This window comes from Cebus imitator, unplaced genomic scaffold, assembly GCF_001604975.1.
Source record: "Cebus imitator isolate Cc_AM_T3 unplaced genomic scaffold, Cebus_imitator-1.0 Scaffold70, whole genome shotgun sequence".
NCBI classification, from domain to species: Eukaryota; Metazoa; Chordata; class Mammalia; order Primates; family Cebidae; genus Cebus; species Cebus imitator.
The window spans coordinates 3,500,310-3,523,740 of NW_016107385.1; the positions used below are offsets into that span (position 1 = coordinate 3,500,310).

At 41.6% G+C, this 23,431-nt stretch overlaps 1 protein-coding gene across 3 annotated transcripts in view; it reads right to left on the reverse strand.

The window, feature by feature from the left end:
• Positions 1-23,431, reverse strand: part of INO80 (INO80 complex ATPase subunit) — a 131,931-nt gene that overhangs the window by 4,523 nt on the left and 103,977 nt on the right. For 2 of the 3 annotated variants that reach the window (XM_017530984.2, XM_037739439.1), the window contains exons 28-35: positions 22,143-22,237; positions 13,893-13,965; positions 5,239-5,397; positions 4,499-4,601; positions 2,519-2,607; positions 1,417-1,572; positions 982-1,141; positions 91-306 (exon numbers count right to left, since the gene is read on the reverse strand). In XM_017530984.2, the coding sequence (XP_017386473.1) occupies positions 91-306; positions 982-1,141; positions 1,417-1,572; positions 2,519-2,607; positions 4,499-4,601; positions 5,239-5,397; positions 13,893-13,965; positions 22,143-22,237 (1,051 nt within the window). The remainder of the gene's footprint in view (positions 1-90; positions 307-981; positions 1,142-1,416; positions 1,573-2,518; positions 2,608-4,498; positions 4,602-5,238; positions 5,398-13,892; positions 13,966-22,142; positions 22,238-23,431) is intronic. The other variant, XM_017530985.2, reaches the window with a different exon arrangement.

Here is a 23,431-nt window from a genome sequence, read left to right on the forward strand (position 1 = left end):
CCTAGGGGTTTCCTACATGTTCCACCTGACAGAATTTCTAGACTGTCCCTGACCAGAACAGAGCCTGTGGCCAACCTGGGCTTTCTGTACCTTTAGACACGTTGTACCCGTATGCAGCGTAGGCAGCAGCAGAGGCTGCTGCAGCCCCAGCTTTGGCTCCTGCCATTGCAGCAGCACTGCCTGCTGTGGACTTTCGGCTCCGGCCCTTCCCTGCTCCTTTGGCTGTGCTTCCTGAACCTTTAGGGCGGCCTCGGCTTCGGGCTGAGTGACCACGTCCTGCAGCTGGCATTTCCTGAATGGAGATTCCTGTGGGAACAAATGGGTCAAAAGGAAAAAAAAATTAATCTCTCCACAATGTTAACATAATCTTCTCCTGAAAGGGAAAGAGGGTTCTTAGGGTGTTTGTTTTAGGACCTGAGGTCCATGTTTCCACTTAATAATGGCTAGACCACTGAGTCACACAGAGTACTAAGAAATTCTAAACAATGAAAACATCCTAACTCCTCAAGCTGTTTTTCATTCTAAAGAGTAGTTTCATTAACTCCCGAGTTTTTTCTTTAAACTCATCCATTACAAAGGGAACCCTCAGGGACTTGCTACCTGGGACTCATCTGCATACTCTAATGTGCTCTTGCCTTGGAGAGTCACATTTTACCCTTGAGTTTTAAAGCCAGAACTCCCCAGGGAATGGCAGCAATACTGGGCCCCACACAACAAAGTGAGGAAAGGCCCAGAAAAGCTAACTTTAATGAAAAATTAGAAAAAGTAATGGTGAATTTGAAAGACAGGGATGACCAGAAAACAAACAAGTTTTAAATCTTCATAAAGTTCTTATTTTGCTTTCCCTAAATCTTTCGTCTCTTCATTTCATTTGACAAAGCTATTCGAAGAATAAAAATACCATTAGGAATCAGATACCCACAACCAAACCAGTGCTGGGCAATGGACCAGGCCCAAGCTGTACAATATGGCAGCAATTACCATTCACGGTGTCGGAGACGGAGCCTGTTATGGATGCAGGAGAGTTGGTAGCTCGAGATTGAGGGGCTGAGGAGGCTGGGTCATCCACGATGACCAGCATATCACTGCTACTCTCATCCAGGGGAATGGAGCCAGTATGTAGCTCACTGCTGATGGAGATCTAGAAGAGGAAGGGTTAAGATCATTACTACTCTCTGTGCTCACTGCCCATGGCTTCGCACTCAGGTAAGAACACACTTCACAGTTGAGGTTGCTTTGGCTTCTAAGAAACCAACTTGTCCTTATCTGCTTGTCTCCTTACAGACCTCATGTGCAACCTACTTCAACAAGGCTGGAGAACCCCGGGAGAAGCAAAGATTGCCCAGCAGTGTGTCCCTGCTATACAGTCTGGACAGTCCCCACCGCTTTGATGCAGGCATCTAAAAGGAGCCTCACCTCACTGAAAGGGCTTGGCATGGCTGAGTCCACACTAATAAAAGAATCATCTCCGTCAGCAGAGAGGTTGGAGTTATCAGCCGAGGGAACAAATGGGATCACAAGGTTCACACCCTCTTTTCTCCTTTTCCCATCCAATTCATCTTCCTTTTTCTTCTGGGAACACACAAGTAAAGAAATAAGGAAAACGTGTAAGGATGCACCCCAAAAGAAAAGCGGGATTTGGGAGAAAAGGATAACAGAACTTTTATTCTTTAGTTTGTAAACTAGTCAATTAAAATATTTTTAGGGAAGAAAAACCACATAAGGAAGGAGGGATGGCTTAACAGGAGTTTATGTATATTTTAGTCAAGCACGGTGGGACATGCCTATAATTTCAACTACTTAGGAGGTTGAGGTGGGAGGATTCCTTGAGCCCAGAAATTGTAGACCAGTAAAGCTCCGGCTCAAAAAAAAGAGCTTATGAATATTTGCCACAATAATAGAGTTTAAAGTTGGGGCACACTGAACCAGGGCCACACCAGCTGCTGGCACATCCAGCACTTATTGGGGCTGAGTGAACGTGGTCTTACAAAAGAGAGGGCCAATGCTTTCAATATATTTTCTGTGTATCTGTTTTTCTTTTCAGGACAATTTTTAAAGACAGTTCAAATCCTTGGTGTGAACTGGAGAAAAAGAGATGAACATTTAGAAATAAGCTGGGGGCTTATTTTTCTAGTGGTGGATGACACTGAGTGGTACACTAGCAGAATTATGGTAGGTTTTGGATTTCAGGGCCTCTTAGGCCCTTTCTAAGATTCTATGGAGTCTAATAATATAAGTAAGTAATGGCCATCTTAGCCACATTTTAGCCTTACATACTTTGTATCAGCCCTGACAAATGGTTTCCATAATTAAACTGTGACCACTGAAAGGGTGAGTTTGTGTGGGGAGTACAGATCTTCTAAGGCTGCATGAGTCAGCCCAGAGATGTAGCTAATCATGCACAGCTGGAGCTGGATAGCAACCAGCAACCAAGATGAGAAGCCATGTACCCTAAAGCCTTTTTGGTAAGCACCCCAGGCCCCACTGACCCCTATCCACCATTCCAGGCTGGAGATACCTTCTCCGCATACTTTTCCCGCTTCCGCTTGCGCTCTTTCACTCGGTTGGTTTCCTCCTGTTGCCGTTTCTCTTCCTGCCGTAGCCTCACTATCAAGAAAATAAATTAAGACTTGATGAAGTGCCTGTGGTAATCATAATCCTCACTCTTAATTAAGGTGGCCGTATCCCTGATGCTTATTTTCCAAGGTATCACTTCTATCTGTTTAAGGCAGATAACCAGTGGTTTTCTAACTTGGATTCTCAACTTTGGGTTTAAACCACAACTCTATTTAATTATTATGGGCTGGCTCGGTGTGGTGACTCATATCTACAATCCTAGCACTCTGGGAGGCCGAGGCAGGCTGACTGCTCAAGCCCAGGAGTTTGAGGCCAGTCTGGCCAACATGTGCAAACCCATCTCTATAAAAATACAAAAATTAGCCAGGTACGGTAGAACACACCTGTGGTCCCAGCTACTCCGGAGGCCGAGTCAGGAGGATTGCCTGAGCCCGGGAAGCAGAGGTTGCAGTGAGCTGAGACTGCGCCACTGCAGTCCAGCCTGGGCAATAGAGCGAAACCGTCTCAAAAAAAAAAAAAAAAATTATTATGGGCCTTTCCTCATATTATCCTTTTCCCTGTTTTCATTTCAGTCTTTTAATACCTCTGCTTTGCAGAGATTGGGTGTGGCTGTAAAGTTCTGAAAGGTTTTAGAAGGTGCTGGCAAATGTGAACTTATTTTCTGCTGTACTGCTATGGAAGGCCTCAAAGGCTCACAGGGTGAATCTGAAATCCAATGCTCTCAAAATCCAGAAAACACATGGGAGAAGGGTTGTATGGTTATAGCTGTGTGTTTCTCCAAATTGTTCCATAAAAATATTTTTCTGTGCAAAAGAGCAAATTCATTATTGCTAAGGAGTCAGGTACCGTCCCTGTGCAGGCTACAAATTTATTTGAAGCCATGCTTTCCTTTAAAGTACACACAAATTTTCCCTTCTCCTCCACAACACATTTTTTTTTTGAGACAGAGTCTTGCTCTTGTTGCCCAGGCTGCAGTGCAACGGCACAGTCTCAGCTCGCTGCAACCTCTACCTTCCGGGTTCAAGTGATTTGCCTGCCTCAGCCTTCTGAGTAGTTGGGATTATGCCAACAGGCCCAGTTAATGTTTGTATTTTTAGTAGAGAGAGGGTTTCGCCATGTTGGCCAGGCTAGTCTCAAACTCCTGACCTTGTGATCTGCCCACATCAGCATCCCAAAGTGCTGGATTATAGGCGTGGGCCACGGAGCCTGGCCTCTTTTTTTTTTTTTTGAGACAAAGTTTCGTTCGTTTCCAGGCTGGAATGCAATGTCACGATCTCAGGTCACTGCAACCTCTGCCTCCCAGGTTCAAGCAATTCTCCTGCCTCAGTCTCCCTAGCAGCTGGGATTACAGGTGCCTGCCACCACACCCAGCTAATTTTTTGTATTTTTGGTAGAGACAGGGTTTCACTGTTGGCCAGGCTGGTCTCAAGCTCCTGATCTCAGGTGATCCACCCGCGTCAGCCTCCCAGAGTGCTGGGATTACAGGTGTGAGCTACCGTGCCCAGCTGTATCTTTTTTTTTTTTGAAATGGAGTTTCGCTTTTGTTGCCCAGGCTGGAGTGCAATGGCATGGTCTCGGCTCACTGTAACCTCCGCCTCCTGGGTTTGAGCAATTCTCCTGCCTCAGCTTCCTGAGTAGCTGGGATTACAGGCGCCTGTTACCACATCCAGCTAATTTTTTGTATTTTTAGTACAGATGGGGTTTCACGTTGGCCAGGCTAGTCTTGAACTCCCGACCTGAGGTGATCTACCCGCCTTGCCTGGCCCACAACACATTCTTGTTTGGATTTTCATCTAAAATGTGAGTATGAAAATGTTTCCCTAAATACAGCCTTTGGCTTTGCCTACCCTTGGCACACAGCCAAGTACTTCTTCCATTCTCAGATACATGAGGGAAGTGTACAGAGGTTTAGAGTACGTACATTTTTTTTCCAACTCTTCGTCGTCTAGAAGAAGACTAACCACTTCTTTGGGTTTCAAGGTATCTGGTTTGAAGTTCCCACCTGAAATCACCATCCGCTGAATCTATACCAAAGCAGATCAAAATGTCACCTCCAGGCATCCATTCCCTTATGGCAAATATCCAGAGAGAAATACGCATCGTTCTCAACCCACTCCTCAGGTGAGGCCTCTGGTTTCCTATTTCTTCTTTTCCCCTTTTCATTTCAGTTCATCTCATTGGCTCATCCAGATTATTTGTCTGACAGAATAGAAATGATAACTTCTTTGCTTGGAACTGCTAACTAATAACTGGGAAATCCAATAATACTGAATCAGGATGGAAAAAAAACAAAAAATAATTTCTTTGGAAACTAACATATTTGGCATACAATTTCAGAGGCAGATAAACTGAGAGTACTAGGATAAGAACTCAAAAATGTCAATTCTTCTTCCTCTGAACGCAAAAGGCTATTACTGGTGTCAGTCTCCACATGAACAACAGCTGGATCTAAGCTATGGAAACCATTCTAGGGGAAAGAGAATGAGGCACTGCCAGGCATAGACTGCTATTGCATAGGACCTGATTTTATTTTCTATTCAGAAGAAATTGTAGTTTCATCATGATCAATGAAAAGGCAAGAGAGTTTTAAATAGTCTCAATCCAGTCAATGTGGTTGGATTTTCTGTTTGCTCCCCTAGTGTAGGAATCCCTTGTGCTTACCTCACTCTTCTCCTTGGCTCTTTGCAGAATGCGTTCTTCAATGGTGCCTTTACAGATGAGTCGGTATACGGTAACCTGCTTTGTCTGTCCCAAGCGATGGGCCCTGTCCATGGCCTGCTGATCCACAGTGGGGTTCCAGTCACTATCATAGAAAATCACCTGCACAGAACATAGCAAAAACTGAAGCACTCTTGGGGAAGGACCAGGAATTCTGAGAGAAACCCAACCAATTATCTGTTTGCAATAGTTTGGTTGTCAGTAGGTCTGATTATCTTCTATGATACTGAGCTAAGATATAATTTCTTAGAAGATACAAAACCATTCCTTCACATGCCTTGAGCAAAAGATATATGTTCCTGTTTATTTTCCCCCTAGTTTTCACTTAAAAAGAGAGAGTAGTAATAATATTAATTAAAATATAGTGTTTAGTACATTAATAACATTAATGGTTAACACTTAGTGCATTAAGTGCATTAACCCATTTAAATCTGAGAATTATCACTGTTATTTGTGCAGAGAAAAAAAAATTCCATAATCATCATGATTTAAATACTCTTAAGACTCCCATATTTTGACTGCGGAGGGGGGGAGTAAAAAATAAAATAAAAAAGACTCCCATATTTTGTAGTTCAGGAGAATGAGGCACAAAGGAGCTGGACAGTTTATCCAAGATCACATTGCCTAAGTTAGCACCACTGCTCCCAACTATTCACAAGGCTGAGGTGGGAGGATCATTTGAGCCTGGGAGGCAGAGGTTGCAGTGAGCTGAGATTGCACCACTGCACTCCTGCCTGGATGACAGAGTGATATCCTGTCTCCAAAACAAAACAAAAAACAAACAGGTCAGGTGCAGTGGCTCACGCCTGTAATCCCATCACTTTGGGAGGCTGAGGTGGGTGGACTGAGGTCAGGAGTTTGAGACTAGCCTGGCTAACACGGTGAAACCCCATCTCTACTAAAAACACAAAAATTAGCTGGGCATGGTGGTGTGTGCCTGTAATCCCAACTACCTGGGAGGCTAAGGCAGGAGAATCGCTTGAACCCAGGAGGCAGAGGTTGCAGCGAGCCGACATTGCACCACTGCACTCCAGTCCAGCCTGGATGACAGAGTGAGCCTCTGTCTTAAAAAAAAAAAAAGCAAAGAAAGAAAAATAAATAAATAAAATAAAATAAAATAGGCTGGTGTGGTGACAGGCGCCTGTGATCCCAGCTACTCAGGAGGCTAAGGCAGGAGAATCGCTTGAACCCTTAGTTCAAGTCCCCACTCAATCACTAACTTCTATGGGTGTCCAATTATTCCATGTGTACTATTTGAAAGAGTGAGTCATCTTCTTGAAACTGTTTCTATCTCTCCCTCTTTTTCTTTGTTGAGACAGGGTCTTGCTCTGTCACCCAGGCTGGAGTACAGTGGCATGATCTTGGCTCACTGCAGCCCCAAACTCAGGGCTCAAGCAATCCTCCCACCTCAGCCTCCCAAAGTATTGGAATTTCAGGTGTGAGCCAGTGCGCCTGGCAAAAAATGGTTTCCCTCCATTTTTAGCACAGGTTAGAATCCTTGGGAAGAATAATGCAAACTGCTGGCCAAAGAAAAAGTAACTGTGAAACCTTATTGTTAATCCAGTGACCTGCAAACCTAAGATTTAGAAGTGTACGATGCTTGTCACCAGTAGAGGAACTTAACAAACCTGACCACAGGACATTCTGAAGTTTCAAAGAGGACATGCAAAATTCCAGAAGACCTAGCTTGAACTTTCAGAGGGAACAGACCTAACAAAAACGTCCTTCAGTTGGACTAGAGGATAACATTATTTGCCCAGTGTACTTTTTTCACCTTTTTTTCTGGTACATGTTGTCCCATGATATTCACTGTATTTAAAGTCACTACACATGTGGAAATTGAGAGCTGATGTCACACCCAACACAGTATCTTGAGCTGTCTAAGCTTGTGGCTGTGGTTCAGCATGAATTCATAATGTGGAAATGTGCGTGTTAGGGCTGGGTGGAGGGAGAGTCACATCATGAACTGTTTCAGAAGTACTGTCTTAATAATCACATTTTTTCCTAGAAGCCCAGTGGCAACCAAACCTCATTCTCTTTTGAGCTCATAAACAATAATTAAAGCCTAAGGAGATGGGTTTATAATCTAACTTCAAAAATCCATAAATACAGAAGATATTTATCCTTCAAATGGATTCAAAGAGGTGGGGAATTTGGGAGGAAAAGAAAATAAAATAGGACTGTTTAGAAAAATACTTATTCAGGGGAAAATATGAAATACGTATAAACTAATAGGTTAAGAAAAAGAGTGAGACACTTAAAAACCAAGACAGATGTATGGTTACCATCTAATCTAACAATCAAGCCAACATTGTATCAACCATGATGTGAACTGGAGGGAGTGGTGAGGGAGACAATGTACTGCAGTGGGAGAGAGATGATGGCTATATTTGGCAGTGGGGTTTTTGGAGCTCAGTGAGACATTCTAGAGAAAAACAAGTAACAATTAAAGGGCTAGAACAACTGACTTAACTAGGAATGATTAAGGCAAGTCAATCCACAAAGCGTGGCCCAGCAATGACTAAGGGGAAATAATAGCCAATGCCTTCCTCAAGCTGTACACACCAAGCTGGGCAGGCACAGGGGAAGAGAGCTGAGAGTTGTCATGCAGTAGAGGGGCCTGGCTGTACAAGTCAATGAGAAGGAGTTTCAGGGGATAAGAAAGTGAGATTTCAAACAGCAACGTTTTTAGATAAACAACTGGGAAAAGTTGGACAAACACTTGGTTCTCCCAAGAGAATGAGTGGAGGTTCAGTCCCTTTGGAAGGCTAAAAGCTGTCCTGTGAGACAGGACTTCTTGAATCTCTGCAAAGGGACAAAAGCTCTTCATTCTCACTACACATAAGCATTTAAAACAGGACTGGCACCGGAACACAGAAAGAGCAGTTTATAACTCCCTTACTAAATGGAGTCAAATGCACAGATAACCCTACTTCAGGAAGAATATACAAACTGACACAGTAAGAGGCAGCTGCCATATATCATTTGCTAAAACCATGTTTTTACTAACAAAGTAGGCCAGGTAGAGTCCCACTATTTATAAATACATTTTTATGTATGCATTCTCAATCACAACACAGTAGGTTTTTTCCTCATGTTTTTAAGTTGATTAATCTCTTCCTTGTCCATAAATGGTTCTGGGGAAATCCCAAATCTAAATAAATCTCAGAGTAAAAAAAAAAAAATTGCCAGACAAGCAGCTAACCCTATTGTTTCTCCAGCAACACACACACACAGTATATTCTTGGAATTCATTTTGATGTTGCTGTCTCATTTTTCTTTTTCTTTTTGAGACGGAGTTTTACTCTTGTTGCCCAGGCTGGAGTGCAATGGCGCGATCTCGACTCACTGTAAACTCTGCCTCTCAGGTTCAAGAGATTCTCCTGCCTCAGCCTCCCGAGCAGCTGGGATTATTGGCATGCGCCACCATGCCTAGCTAATTTCGTATTTTTACTAGAGACTGGGTTTCTCCATGTTGGTCAGGCTGGTCTCGAACTCCTGACCTCAGGTAATCTGCCGGCCTTGGCCTCCCAAAGTGCTGGGATTACAGGCATAAGCCACCAAGCCCAGCCGCTATCTCAGTTTTCTAAAGAATATTCCAGGAGCTCCTAATTTACAAGTGAATCCTTAAGCCTATCCCCCAAAATTAAAATGTAAATTATTTCAGAGTATTATTTGAGCCCTTCTCTGTTTTTTGAGACAGGGTCTCACTGTGTTGCCCATGTTGAAGTGCAGCAGCGCAATCACAGCTCACTGTACTCTTGACCTCCTGGGCCCAAGCAAACCTCCCACCTCAGCCTCCCCAGTGGCTGGAACCACAGGCATGTGCCACCATGCCTGGCTAATTAAAAAACCTTTTTTGTACAGATGGGATCTTGCTATGTTGCCCAGGCTGGTTTCAAACACCTGCCCTCAAGCAATCCGCCTGCCTCAGACTCCCAAACTGCTGGGATTACAGGCATGAGCTACCATGACCAGCACAGAGCCCCTCTCTGGCTTTCAGGATGAAAAAATACTCCTATTCATGTACTTACAGATCAGAGGTCTAGGCCTACTTTGGCTCTTTGTGGCTGGCAGGACTCTCTTTACGCCCACAGGGCAAACTATGTGAACCCTGGAAGCATGGTGCAGATCTCTCCCTTCAAACCTGCTTAGTTTTTTGACCATTTAAATGAATAACTAGTGAAACTATTCCTTAAGAAACCATAGACTAAACCTGAGATAGGCAAGCTGAGAAGAAAGGAAACATATTTTAGTAAAATGAACTTATGCTAAACCTTCCCACATGACCTCATACAGCCTCATGGTCTTAAATATCATCTACAACCTCATGATTTGAAAATATCGCTTTAGGCCGGGCGTGGTGGCACACGCCTGTAATCCAAGCACTTTGGAGGCCAAGGCGGGTGGATTACCTGAGGTTGGGGGTTCAAGAAAATATCGCTTTAAGGCCAGGAGTGGTGGCTCACGCCTGTAATCCCAGCACTTGGGAGACCGAAGCAGGCAGATCATCTGAGATCAGGAGTTTGAGACCAGCCTGGCCAACATGGTGAAACCCCATCTCCACTAAAAATACAAAAATTAGTCAGGCATGGTGGTGCTCGCCTGTAATCCCAGCTACTTGGGAAGCTGAGGTGGGAGAATCACTTGAAACCAGGAAGTGGAGGCTGAAGTAAGCCAAGATAAAGCCACTGTACTCCAGCCTGAGTGACAGAGCAAGATTCTATCTCAAAAAATAAAAAAATAAAAGAAAATACTGCTTTAGCCCTCATCTTTCTCCTGAACTTCGGACTCTGCTGCCTGGGTGACATTGCCACTTAGCATCTGATACTCCTTACTGATCTTCCTGCTTATGTCTCCTTGCAGTGTTTCATTTTTTCTTCCATCTAAACAGAGCCAGGAGGACGCATTTAAAACTCAAACCAAATCATGTTACTCCTCTGTTCAAATTCTTCCAATCACTCCCCATCTCAAAGTCCTTACCATTGCTACTAAACTCTACATGATCTGCTTCTGCAATAGCCATCTCATATCACTCTCCCCATAGTTAATTCTGTTCTACCTGCTCTGGGCTCCTTACTTTTGATTGATTATGCCAAGCATGTTCTTACCGTAGGGCTTTGCACTTATCTCCTCTGCCTAGACCGCTCTTCTTTCTGCCAGGTATATGCTTAGGTTGCCTCCTTACTTTCTTCAGATCTAGGCTCAAATGTCACCTTATCAGAGATGCCTACCAATCCAAATAAAACAGCAAACCCTCATCATTCTCATGCTACCACTGTTTACCTGATGGATTTTTCTTCATAGCGTTCATATTATCAGTTTTTTTTTTCCTTTTCTTTATACTTTGTCTTCCCTCCCACCACTAGAAATGTAATTTATAGTAACTATGAAGATAGAACTGGAACTTTGTTTTGCTGCAAGATGAATTCCTAGTGCCTAAAACAATGCTGAGCCCTTGGTGGATGCTCAGTAAACATTTCTTGAATGAATGAATGAGCAAATGAACAAATTGTTGCAGGCACTAGAAATACAGACTTTTTTTTGGAGATGGAGCCTCACTCTGTTGCCCAGGCTGGAGTGCAGTGGTGCGATCTTGGCTTACTGCAACCTCCCCTTCCCATGTTCAAATGATTCTCCTGCCTTAGCCTCCTGAGTAGCTGGGACCACAGGCATGCACCAGCACACACGGCTAATTTTTGTGTATTTAGTAGAGACGGGGTTTCACTGTGTAGGCCAGGCTGGTCTCAAACTCCTGACCTCAAACCATCTGCCTACCTCAGCGTCCCAAAGTGCTGGATTACAACCGTGAGCCACTGCACCCAGCCTAGAAATACAGACTTTTTATTTCCTTCCATTGTTTAAGCCAAAGTCTAGTATGTAAAATAATTACTTACAACCTAATGTGATTAACCTGAATAAAGGGAAAGGCTGGGAAGGAATATTGACACCTGAATGGGGTTTTAAAGAACAAACAGAAGTTCACAAGGTGGAAGAGGAGACTCATAGGAGGATGACTTAGGCTGAGGGAACAGTTTATCCAACAGTGTGATATGGCAAGGTGTGTTTAGGAAACTACAAGTCAGTCATTATTTCTGGAATATAAAATTTGGAAGGGAAAGTGTTCTGGTAATTACGCTGTAAAGGTAGATAATGGACACAAATAAAGAGCTTTATACTTTATAATTGATGGAGAATTCCTGAAGAGTTTTAAGCAAAGGAATGGCATGATTTAGAGGAACTAACAGAGTACCAGCACAGCAAAGAATGGATCTGGATCAACAGGTACGAAGCTGGGAACTGAGAGTTTCCAGACGAACTGGGACAAAGTGATGAATCTTGTAATCATATTGAGAGTATGACTATGCTGAAATGCTTAAAAGATAAAGAGAGCAGGGAGCTCACAGACAACAAGGAGGAAGGCAAGTTTCTACTATCTGATACGGTAGAAACTATGTGATATGGCTCAAGTAGGCCACCACGTCAGAGAACCCACAGGAAAAACACACCACACACTGACAGCCCTCCTATAGGATGACAGATGCTGATGATGTACATTTACCCAGCTATGCCTCCAGTGGCCCTCAGGCTCTGATGTCCTGCCCTCCTTGGTTAACTGACTGAAAGTTTAGATGCCAAGGAAGGTACATTCCATAGTTGCTATTACAGAATCTGCAGTATCAGATTAGTGAGAGAAAAAGAGGTATATATTCTCCCTGCTGCTGTGAACCTATTCAAGCCTCTACACTCCTGTACCTCATTTCTCCATTACCCTCTTGAGTTTGCTTTCTTTTCATGGTTGGGGGATTTTCATGTTCTGTATTTCAGAGAGGCACCATGATAGCCGCATTAAGTGCCATTTTTAGAGTCATGCCTTTTATAAAACAATCTCCCATTTTTGCATTTTTAAATCTCAAAGTTATGAAAATTCTGAGATTCAACAGGAATCCTCTTTTTTGTTGTTGTTGTTGAGACAGAGTCTCACTCTGTCCACGAGGCTGGAGTGCAGTGGCGTGATCTTGGCTCACTGCAGCCTCTGCCTCCCAAGTTCAAGAGATTCTCCTGTGTCAGCCTCCCGAGTAGTTGGGACTAAAGGCGCATACCATCATGCCCAGCTAATTTTTTTTTTTCTGTATTTTTAGTAGAGATGGGGTTTTCACCATGTTGGCTAGGCTGGTCTTGATATCCTGCCCTCATGATCCACCAGCCTTGGCCTCCCAAAGTGCTGGGATTACAGGTGTGAGCCACCCGCCCACCCAAAAATCCTCTTTTCCTTGCCCTTTCAAACACTGAAGCATTCCTGCAAGGAAACTGGGTAGGAAAGAGTGAATGATTTGTTGGAATGTCTTTTCTATTTTATTTTTGAAATTACCCTTTTCACTGCTCTCCAACCACTTTTTGAAGTTTAGGATACAAAAAAATGGGTTTTTCCATTAGAGAATAAGAGTAACAAAACAAGCCTTTCTGATGTGTTGAATTATAGCTCCTAAAACAAATCTGGATTGACTGACTGATTTTTTTTTTTTTTTTTTTTGGGACGGAGTTTCGCTCTTGTTACCCAGGCTGGAGTGCAATGGCGCGATCTCGGCTCACCGCAACCTCCGCCTCCTGGGTTCAGGCAATTCTCCTGCCTCAGCCTCCTGAGTAGCTGGGATTACAGGCACGCGCCACCATGCCCAGCTAATTTTTTGTATTTTTAGTAGAGACGGGGTTTCACCGTGTTGACCAGGATGGTCTTGATCTCTTGACCTCGTGATCCACCCGCCTCGGCCTCCCAAAGTGCTGGGATTACAGGCTTGAGCCACCGCGCCTGGCAACTGACTGATTTTTTTTTTTCCAGTCTGTTTTCCCTGATGTACCCTAAGTGTCTAGAACAGTATAAGACACACAGTAGGCATTCATGAAATATATGTTGAAAGAATGTGGAAGAAACTTATTCAGGTGAGGCACAGTGGCTCCTGCCTGTAAACCCAGCACTTTGGGAGGCTGAGGCAGGAGGATGGCTTGAGCCTTGCAGTTTAGGATCAGCCGGCTGGGCATGGTGGCTCACGCCTGTAATCCAAGCACTTTGGAGGCCAAGGCGGGTGAATCACCTAAGGTCAGGAGTTCAAGATCAGCCTGACCAATATGGTGAAACCCTGTCTTAAAAAAAAAAAAACAAAAAAAAACCAGCCTAGACAAAATGATGAAACCCCATCTCTACAAAAAATACAAAAGTTATCTGGGCATGGTGGTGCATACTTGTAGTCCCAGCTACTTGAGAGGCTGGGGTGAGAGGATCACCTGAGGCCGGGGAAATTGAAGCTACAGTGACCCATGATCATGCCACTGCACTCTAGCTTGGGTGACAGAATGAGGCCCTGTCTCAAAAAACAAAAACAAAAAAACTTATTCAAAGAAAATGAATAGTAAAGTCTATAAGGAAAACTAAAATACTCTAGTTCTAGTCAAAGAGAAACTAGAGTCCTTTAACAGAAGAGGCAAAGAAATAAAAAGTTTGTGAGTTTGTGACACAAAAGCAAAGAGTAAAACAAACTGAATGACATATTCATAGTAGAAAACCTGCATAACTAGTTTATTGTGCTCTCATTACTTACTGTGTCTGCAGCAGTGAGATTGATACCCAGTCCTCCAGCTCGTGTGCTTAACAGGAACACAAAGATGTCATTCCTGCAGAAAAGGGAAAGATATGTTAAAAGAAAAACTGAAAAGAAAAAATGGCAGATGTCAAAAGAGAAAGATCTCTGAATACAGAACATAGAGTCTAGGACTAAAAAGAGTTTTGGTGGTTACCTGATTGATATTTCTGGGCCTCACTGATATTTTGATTGATACATTGATTGACTTTCTAGGCCTGATTGATATTTCTGTAAAGCATTGTACAATGTTGCTCTGTTGTTACAAACAAACATGGAAGTCATCTTCCAATTTGCATATAAAAGTTTTGCTGCCCACTAATATATGATTGATAAGCAACACAAGTATAAACATGTAGCAAATACAACAAACATATGTTATCACAGATGTACAGACCTCTCTCACTGCCATACTTTTAATAAATAAAACCATTCATAGTTCATATACAGGGGCCAAGTAAATTAGTACTTCTTGGTTTTCTCCAATGGTCTGGGAACTAACGATTATTTCAAAGCACTCTTTTTTTTTGAGACGGAATCTCACTCTGTTGCCCAGGCTGGAGGGAGGTGGCATGATCTCGGCTCACCGCAACCTCTGCCTCCTGGGTTCAAGTGATTCTCCTGCCTCAGCCTTCTGAGAAGCTGGGACTACAGGCACACATCACCACACCAGGCTAATTTTTTATATTTTTAGTAGAGACAGGGTTTCACCATATTGGCCAGGCTGGTCTTGACCTCCTGACCTAGTGATCTGGCTGCCTCAGTCTCCCAAAGTGTTGGGATTACAGGTGTGAGCCACCAGGCCCAGCTCCAAAGTACTCATTTTAAGATGAAGAAAGCTGAGTCCCAGAAAAATGACTCAAAGTTAGAACTAGGAGGCCTTGACTTTTACGTGCTAACTTGAATTTAGGATCAGTCCATGAAGACAGGCTGGAATTAAGTACTTTTGGATGACTGTCAACACAGCCCTTACGTATAAATGATTAAATATGATTTTCTCAGTTTCCTTCTACTTCCTATTCTTTCAAAGAAACCCTGAATTACAAACAGACCAGTAGGTACCACTGTAACTCATTCGAGCAACAGATATTTACTGAATATCTTTCGGTAACAAGCCTATACCAGATCACAAACAACAGGCATTTTTTTTTTTTTTTTGAGATGGAGTGTTGCTCTGTCGTCCAAGCTGAAGTGCAGTGGTGTGATTTCAGCTCACTGCAACCTCCACCTTTTTGGTACAAGCAATTCTCCTGCCCCAGCCTCCCAGGTAGCTGAGATTACAAGTGACTGTCACCATGCCCGGCTAATTCTTGTATTTTTAGTAGAGAGAAGATTTCACCATGTTGACCAGGCTGGTCTCGAACTCCTGACCTTAGGTGATCCATGTCCCTCGGCCTCTCAAAGTGCTAGGATTACAGGCGTGAGCCACTGTGCCCAGCAGAACAGTCTTTTGACTATAAGATTTATCTATGCACACACACAAATAGGGGCTCAGTTTTAGCCCAGTTCATATAGATCACATAAATATATACATATTTTTAGACAGAGTCTCACTCTGTTACTTAGACTGGAGTGTAATGGCATGGTCTCAGCTCACTGCAACCTCTGCCTCCCAGGTTCAAGTGATTCTCCTGCCTCAGCCTCCCGAGCTATTGGGACTACAGGCCTGTGCCACCATAATGAGCTAATATTTGTATTTTTAGTAGAGACGGGGTTTCACTATGTTGGCCAGGCTTTGGCCTCCCAAAGTGCTGGGATTACAGGCGTGAGCCACCGTGCCTGGCCTAAATATATCTTAAGATTATCTTGCATCTTCATATTCCTGACACCCCAGGCTGTTTTCCAGAATATCTCTAAGAAAAATAGATTACATTACACTGGTGAGCAAATGTGACAGTCCTTTTAAGTCGAGCTGTTAATCCCCCTTTTTATTTCCATGTTTATAGTGGGGAATCCACCTGAAAGTTCATTTAGATTAGTGTTTATTCAAAGCACAGGTCACATTTCTCATTGGTCATGATATCAGTTTGGTGCTTTAGATGGCATTAAAGAAATTAATTAAAGAAAGAAAAAAGATGAGAAAACATTCTAATGCATTACAGATCATAGGGGTAAGTAATGTTTTGTGAAGCTTCAAATACAGAATAAAGATACTAAAATCACACTGCAAAATAAATTTTATTTTGGGCTTCCAGTAGAAAAAAACAACAACACAAAACCAAAAAAAAAAACACACCAGAAACAAACATACTGACATCAGGATGCTCTCATCCCTTCAGGCTATTCTTCCTTGGTAAAGTCACTTGACTGCTGACAGTCTGTTTCCTAGACTATAAAATGAAGATGCTATAAATACCGCTGAAGTGACTAACTGATGACATATCAATGTCAAATGTAAGTATCAGTGAAAGAACTATTTTGAAATAAGCATCCTGGGTAATCACTAAGGTGGGTATGTCCTAGTAGAAATCTGCCCATTATTTGCATTGAATTAAACACAGAGGTATGTTTTTTTTATTTATTTTGGAAGAAATTTCCTACAGAGGAAATTTCTTTCCTACAGAGGCATGGATAACAGACCATGGGTAACAGTCTCTTTCTTAGTGGTTCCAAAAGCTTCGGCTCCCATGAAAGTTCTACTAGTTTAGCCTTGAATTTTGTCAGAAAGGTTAATATTTTGTAATTTTATTTATTTAATTTATAAAATGCCATCTTTATTATTAAATCATGCAGTACAAACCAAAAAGTTGAAGGGCATCTGCCAGCTTATAAACACATTTTCCCATAGATATGGGATGATATAAATGGAAGGAAGCATGGTACCCCACAGGCCCAAAGAAGAATATTTAACCACAATAAGCCTTCGAATAAAAAGTGACTGAGTGGCTGGGCGCGGTGGCTCACGCCTGTAATTCCAGCACTTTGGGAGGCCGAGGTGGGCGGATCACAAGGTCAAGAGATCGAGACCATCCTGGCCAACACAGTGAAACCCCGTCTCTACTAAACATACAAAAAAAAAAAAAAAAAAATTAGCCAGTCATGGTGGCACATGCCTGTGGTCCCAGCTTCTCGAGAGGCTGAGGCAGAAGAATTGCTTGTACCCAGGAGGCAGAGGTTGCAGTGAGCCGAGATTGAATTACTGTACTCCAGCCTGGTGACAGAGCAAGACTCCGTCTCAAAAAAAAAAGTGACTGAGCTTTTTAGGGCTGGACTATTCTAGTCTCTGGACAGCTGAGGTGGGAGGATCACCTGAGCCTGGGAGTTCGAGATCAGCTTGGGCAAAATTTTTTTTTTTTTTTTTTTTAATTAGCAAGGTATGGTGCATGTACCTGTAGTCCCATCTACTTAGAAGGATGAGGCAGAAGGATCATTTGAGCCCAGGAGTTGAAGGCTGCATGGGCTATATATCGCACCAATGCACTTCAGCCTAAGCACAGAGTGAGATCCCATCTCTCAAATAGGATAAACAATCCTTTCAACTTCCACAATGAGAAGACTGCTCTTGCTCCATACATCTTCCTCTCCTGCTTTGGTGGGTAGACAGGCAAGGAATTAAAGGCTTCTTTCTGACCTTTGTGAGAGCTGATGGAGTCCACCCAATGGCTAAGATTTTTTTTTGATAATTCTTGAGGAGGCCCAAAATATGAGCATGGGGTAGGCATGAAGGAATGAGTACAGGGTGGGGGTATGGGGGACTGATGGGAAAATACAAGGCATTTGAGAAGTACAACAAAATAAAGTATTTGAAGCAAAAAGATGTAATTTCTGGCCAGGTACGGTGGCTCACGCCTGTAGTCTCAGCTACTTAGGAAGCTGAGGTAGAAGAGTCATTTGAGCCTGGGAGGTCAAGGATGCAGTGAGTTGTAATCACACTACTATACTCTACTGTATTCCAGAGCTTGGGTGACAGTGACACCCTGTCTCAAAAAAACAAAAAACAAACAAACAAAAAAAGAGTAATTTCCATAATCTGTACAGCCAGAATTTAGTCCACATGTAATCACTTACCAATAGGGACTACATACAGAAGATCACTAGTGAAAGAAATGTAGGTAAAAATAAATTAGTAGAAAAACTGATAAAATACAATGGCTTCATTTGGATATAGATTATGTATTGAAAAAGATGCCTTGTGGTAATGAGGTAGATGAGTTCAATGTAATTTTATCATATTGTAAAAAATAAGAATTGCAGAAACCTTGGGTTGTTATATCAAAGAAATTAGTTCCTACTGTGGACTACTGCTGCACTATTTAAAAACACAAATATCTTAAACTGTTAAGAAGTCCCTTTCTACTGAATAAATCTACAATAGTATTGACAATATGAATTAATGTTTTAGGGGCTCTGAATAAACAGGAGAAACAAAATCCCAGAAGGCAATATGGTGGTCTGAGTGCCCTCGCTAGGAGGCTGAAAAGGAATCTCAACTTAGGGTCTCCTGGAACAGATCTTAAAGACCAGACATCTGGGTGGTCTGTAAAGGGGTCTATGAAACCACACAGCAAAGACAAGTGTATGTCTCACTCTCACTCTTCTTTTAATGACCCACTAAGGTGACTTTGCACCAATATATCCAAAGACTGCTAGGCACACAGCTGACTACAGTAAAGGCTTGTTGAAGGACTGAAAAAGAACCACAATGAAAGACAACTGTGGATCTCTACAACACTTACCAAGAAAAAAATCTATGCTACAGTCACTCTTTCCTCATGCGTTCCAAAGAGTCCCACTGAGTGGTCAGATAATTGGGTAAGGATCCATTTAGTAAAGGTCATGGTAAGTTAGAAGGAAGGGAAGCAAAGGCCAAGGAACCACAGAGCAAAGACCTTGTGAATGGCTTCTAGGATCGTGCACTGGTCACATGCTCTGAATGTTGCCCAGTCAGGACATCCTGGCCAAATGGCCTTTAGTCTCAGTCAGACTTTTTCCTGAAAGGATCCCTCATAAATAAATTTTGTATGAAGGGAATGTAAATGGCTTTCTATAGGCGTTCTTGTTTACCCTGACTGACCTTTGGGCCACAGGGCTTTCCAACTGAAACTACAAGTTTTTTTCTTTTGATGTCTTTCATTAATAGTAATTAAAATATTTGGCAAGGAGTGCTCGTGTCCAAAAACACCTTTTTCTCTATACTGGGCTATTGCAGTCACTCAAATTTAGAAGTTGAACATTTCCCCCCTCTTTGGAGGGGTCAGCATATCCACAGTCCAGATTCTACATGTAAGAAATACATTAGTTCTTTGCCATAATCCCATCTCTAGGCATCTAGTTTGTAATGTAGGCAGGGATCAAGAAGGAGACTTCAGTCTCTTTTTCCTTTTGCCTAGCATTAGATAGAGGTTGTTAAAATGATGGTTACCCAAATGTTGACTCTAAATAACATTCACTGTTACCTAAGTAATTCTCAGTGGTAGAGTCTGAAGGCTCAAGCAAGATTTCCTAATAAAAGCTGTGCAACATTACATTTTTACTAAGTAAATCTAAGTAAAATTTAATGGTGAAAATGCCATTCTTTTAGAGCTAAACTTTCCAAAACTATTATGCACTACTACTGGGATTGCCCAAGTAATTCTGCTTCCCAAGTTAAATAAGAGATTTCAGAGGTAATAAATTATACATCTCCTGGTTTTTTTTCCTCTACAGAGGTACTATAAAATACACTGAGACCTGGGTCTCACAGCCCAGTTTTCTAATAATTAGGTAAGCCAAGAGAACAACTGCAGTTCTACAACTGAGAAGCCCAAATCACCAGAACTCAACATATTACAGCTCTGGTTGGAGTCTACATGAGTAGAATTCTCTACAAAGAAATATACATAGTCTTAAATGTTCTTATCCTTTCACTCAGTAATTTCCCATGTTTGAATCTATGCTAAGAAAGTAATCTAAAATAGTTTAACAAAGCTTTATACACAAAAATATTCACTCAACATTTCTAGTAGGTATTTCTACTCAACAGCAGAAAAGTGGTGTAATATATTCCCAGTGTAATGCAATAGCGATCATAAAAATGTTGTTGGCAAAGACTTTTTTTTTCCTTTGCCCTTCTCCTGACTGTAACAAAGACTTTTAAATAATATATGAAAATGATTATGATAGAACATTAAGTAGAAGAAATTAGGATACAAAACCTATAATATGATATCAACAGTATAAATATAATCACAAACATATGTTAAAGACTAGAGGGTATACCAAAATGTTAACAGTAGTGGAATTGTGGGTGATTTTTATTTTCATCTTTAAATATTTTCCAAATTTTTCTCAGTAGGCATTTCCTTAAAATATATAAAGGCCCCATTTGTTACTGAATAAAAACATTGTTAACAAGATCTTCAAATGTACAATATCAAATATACTAGTGGAAAATAAACACAAACAGTATCAGGTGAAATACCTACTACTTGATGGCTTTTCTCATAACTTACAAAACATGCCACCCCATACCAATGTGCCCACATCACAGATACACTGGCATGACTGGAGAAAATACAGGAACTCTGAGGAAATATACAGTCTATAGGTCTTGCACATAAGATTCTTGTCAAGTTGCAGCTCTGAGGTTGGAGCAGGTAAGGATGTGATAAAATATGTATCACTGATTTCAGAATTAAGAAAAGATGAAGCTCACCCAGTATTTTTTTTTTTTTTTTCTCTCTCTTTTTGCTAAAACAATGTGGTGGACCAAGGAAGGACTATGCTTATTCATGTTTCAAATAATTGGTTTTAGAATCTTCTTCTAGCTGAGAAGCTAGGTCATTCTATTCACAGAGCTGTGCCAGGGTAACAAATGGAAACAGGTTTGAAGCAGATCTTCCCCTTACTGTTGGTCAAACAGGCAACTGGAATTCTGGGTATACAGTTTTAACTTAGAAAAAAACTCAAGGGAGGACATTCTATGTTGAATTATGGATGTGTTTCATGCCAAATTATTTTACATCTGAATTAAACCATGCTTTAGAAATGAATGAAATTAAAAATTGTAATCTAAATGAAATGGCTATGTGCTTAATTTTCTTCCCAAGAATTCAAAAGTTAAATATTAAGAGGACATGCAATTAAAAGCCAAAATCGAAGCTGTTCTGATTTACTGACATTAAGATCTACTTTATTCCTCATTTCTCCAGGTTTAAGGAGAAAACAAGGTGAAGTTCAGCAGACCTGTCACTAGTGAGTCTGGCTTTCTCCTTGGAGAGAACAGTAACCAGACTCTACCTATTACAATGAAAAGCTGCACTCAGAATAATTATGGCTCTGTAAACCATCAGCATTCAGCAGGCAGTAACTGAAATTTCATAGACTCATTAGCAGGTGGGAGAGGTACCGTGGCAGAGACCAGCTGAATAGACTGTACAGTATTGCAATTTGTCATACTGCATCGTACTGCTACTATGTTAAAAGGAAAGCAGGAAAAGAAAAGGTACTTTTTCTTAAACTTACACAAAATGAAACACGGAAACAAACTAGTAACTTTAAGTCAACACTCAGAAATGGTTAGTGGCTGGGGCACACTGGTTCATGACTACAATCCTAGCACTTTGGGAGGTAGAGGTGGGTGGATCACTTGAGGCCAGGATTTTGAGACCAGCCTAGCCAATGTGGTGAAACCTTGTCTCTACTAAAAATACAAAAATTAGCTGGGTGTGGTGGTGCATGTCTATAATTCCAGCTACGTGGGAGACTGAGGTGCAAGAATCGCTTGAACCAGGGAGATGGAGGCTGCAGTGAGCCAAGATCATGCCACTGCACTCCAGCATGGGTGACAGGGAGAGACTGCCTCCCAAAAAAAAAGAAAGAAAGAAAAGAAAGAAAAATGGCTACTGTAAGCAATGACAGGCAATGACGAATATAGGTTGGTGGATTTTTTGTCTATACGCATATTATCCATCAAGGAGGATCTTGGTTCATACTTAGAAATGGTTTATTATACAAAGAAATAGGTGCTGGTGTGGTAAGAAAGCATATTTCAAACATAAAAACTATCAGGTATATTCTCTTTTGCCCTCCCAGACACAGAGATCTGAATTACTATAAGCAGATTTAGCAACCTCTTAAAATGGCAGGAATTACATCATGATTCCTTAACAATCTCCGATGTCCTGGCATTAAAAAGAAAAAAACAAAACAAAACAAAACAAAACAAACTTACCATTTCAAGTACTACAGGGAAATGAAAAAGATAATTTTTGTAATTCCCATCAACATTACCTGTTCTGAAAATCAGCAACCATGTCTCGCCTCTCTGAGATCTTGGAAGAGCCATCAAGCCTCATGTAGGTATGCTTCCTATACACCATGTATTCCTGCCAACAGGATAAAAGGACACAGTAAGTCTGATGCAAATTACTGTATTCTAAATCCCACAGCATCTACCTATCTTCTACCTCATCCACATTGGAAGCAAGCCATTATATCCAGAATGAGAAGAGAGCAACCCCAAGAGTACAGGAAGTTAATCTGTAAATAAGTTTACTGCCAATGTGTGAAAATCCAGGACAATCTGAAGATTATAATCACTCTCAATTTCAGTTTGGAACCTAATCTTATTCCTGTAGGTTTCATTTAAAAAAAAAAAAAAAAATCCACAAATCAAAATGGTTTTTCAACCAGATATCTTTCACAGCTATGAAAATACCTACTTTTATCTCAGTGACTAACATTCACTGAAATGAATGTGTTTCCCCAGAGCAAATCTTGCTGATTAAAACGCTTAAATTTATAGCCTAAGCTTCCTTCTCCCCTAAGAGCATGCATCACTGTTACAGGAAGCCTAAGCAGAGTGAAACAAAAAACAAGGTAATTTTCTACGGTAGTGAATGTCCCCGACATCATCAAGAGAATTACAACCTTTTTTTGTTTGTTTGTTTGTTTGTTTGAGATAGAGTCTTGCTCTGTCACCAGGCTTGAGTGCAGTGGCACGATCTCAACTTACTACAACCTCCGCCTCCAGGGTTCAAGTGTTTTTCCTGCCTCAGCCTCCCAAGTAGCTGGTACTATAGGCGTGTGCCACCACACCCAGCTAATATTTTCATATTTTAGTAGAGACAGGGTTTCACCATGTTGGCCAGGATGGTCTTGAGCTCTTGACCTCATGATCCACCTGCCTTGGCCTCCCAAAGTGCTGGGATTACAGGCACAAGCCACTGCACCCGGCCGAGGAATTACAACTTTTAAGAATGAAGAGATTTCAAAAGATGCAATAGAGGGACTGCCTCTACATTCTTAGAAGTTGCAATTCTTCTTATAGTTATGTACAAATGAATGTTTATTTCCTCTTTTGTTTTCTGATTATACTACAAAACGTCCACTTATAGAAGAACTTATATCAAAGGCTCAGCCCAGTTGACTATTTATAAGAAACAGTATAAAATAGTTACTTTGGTTCTAAATTAACTTCTGTATTGAAAAAGACTAATCATTTCCACATATGGAAAATGTTTGTGTTAGTTTTCTGTGATAAGATGTTCTTATACTGCAATATTTTCTTTTTTTTTTTT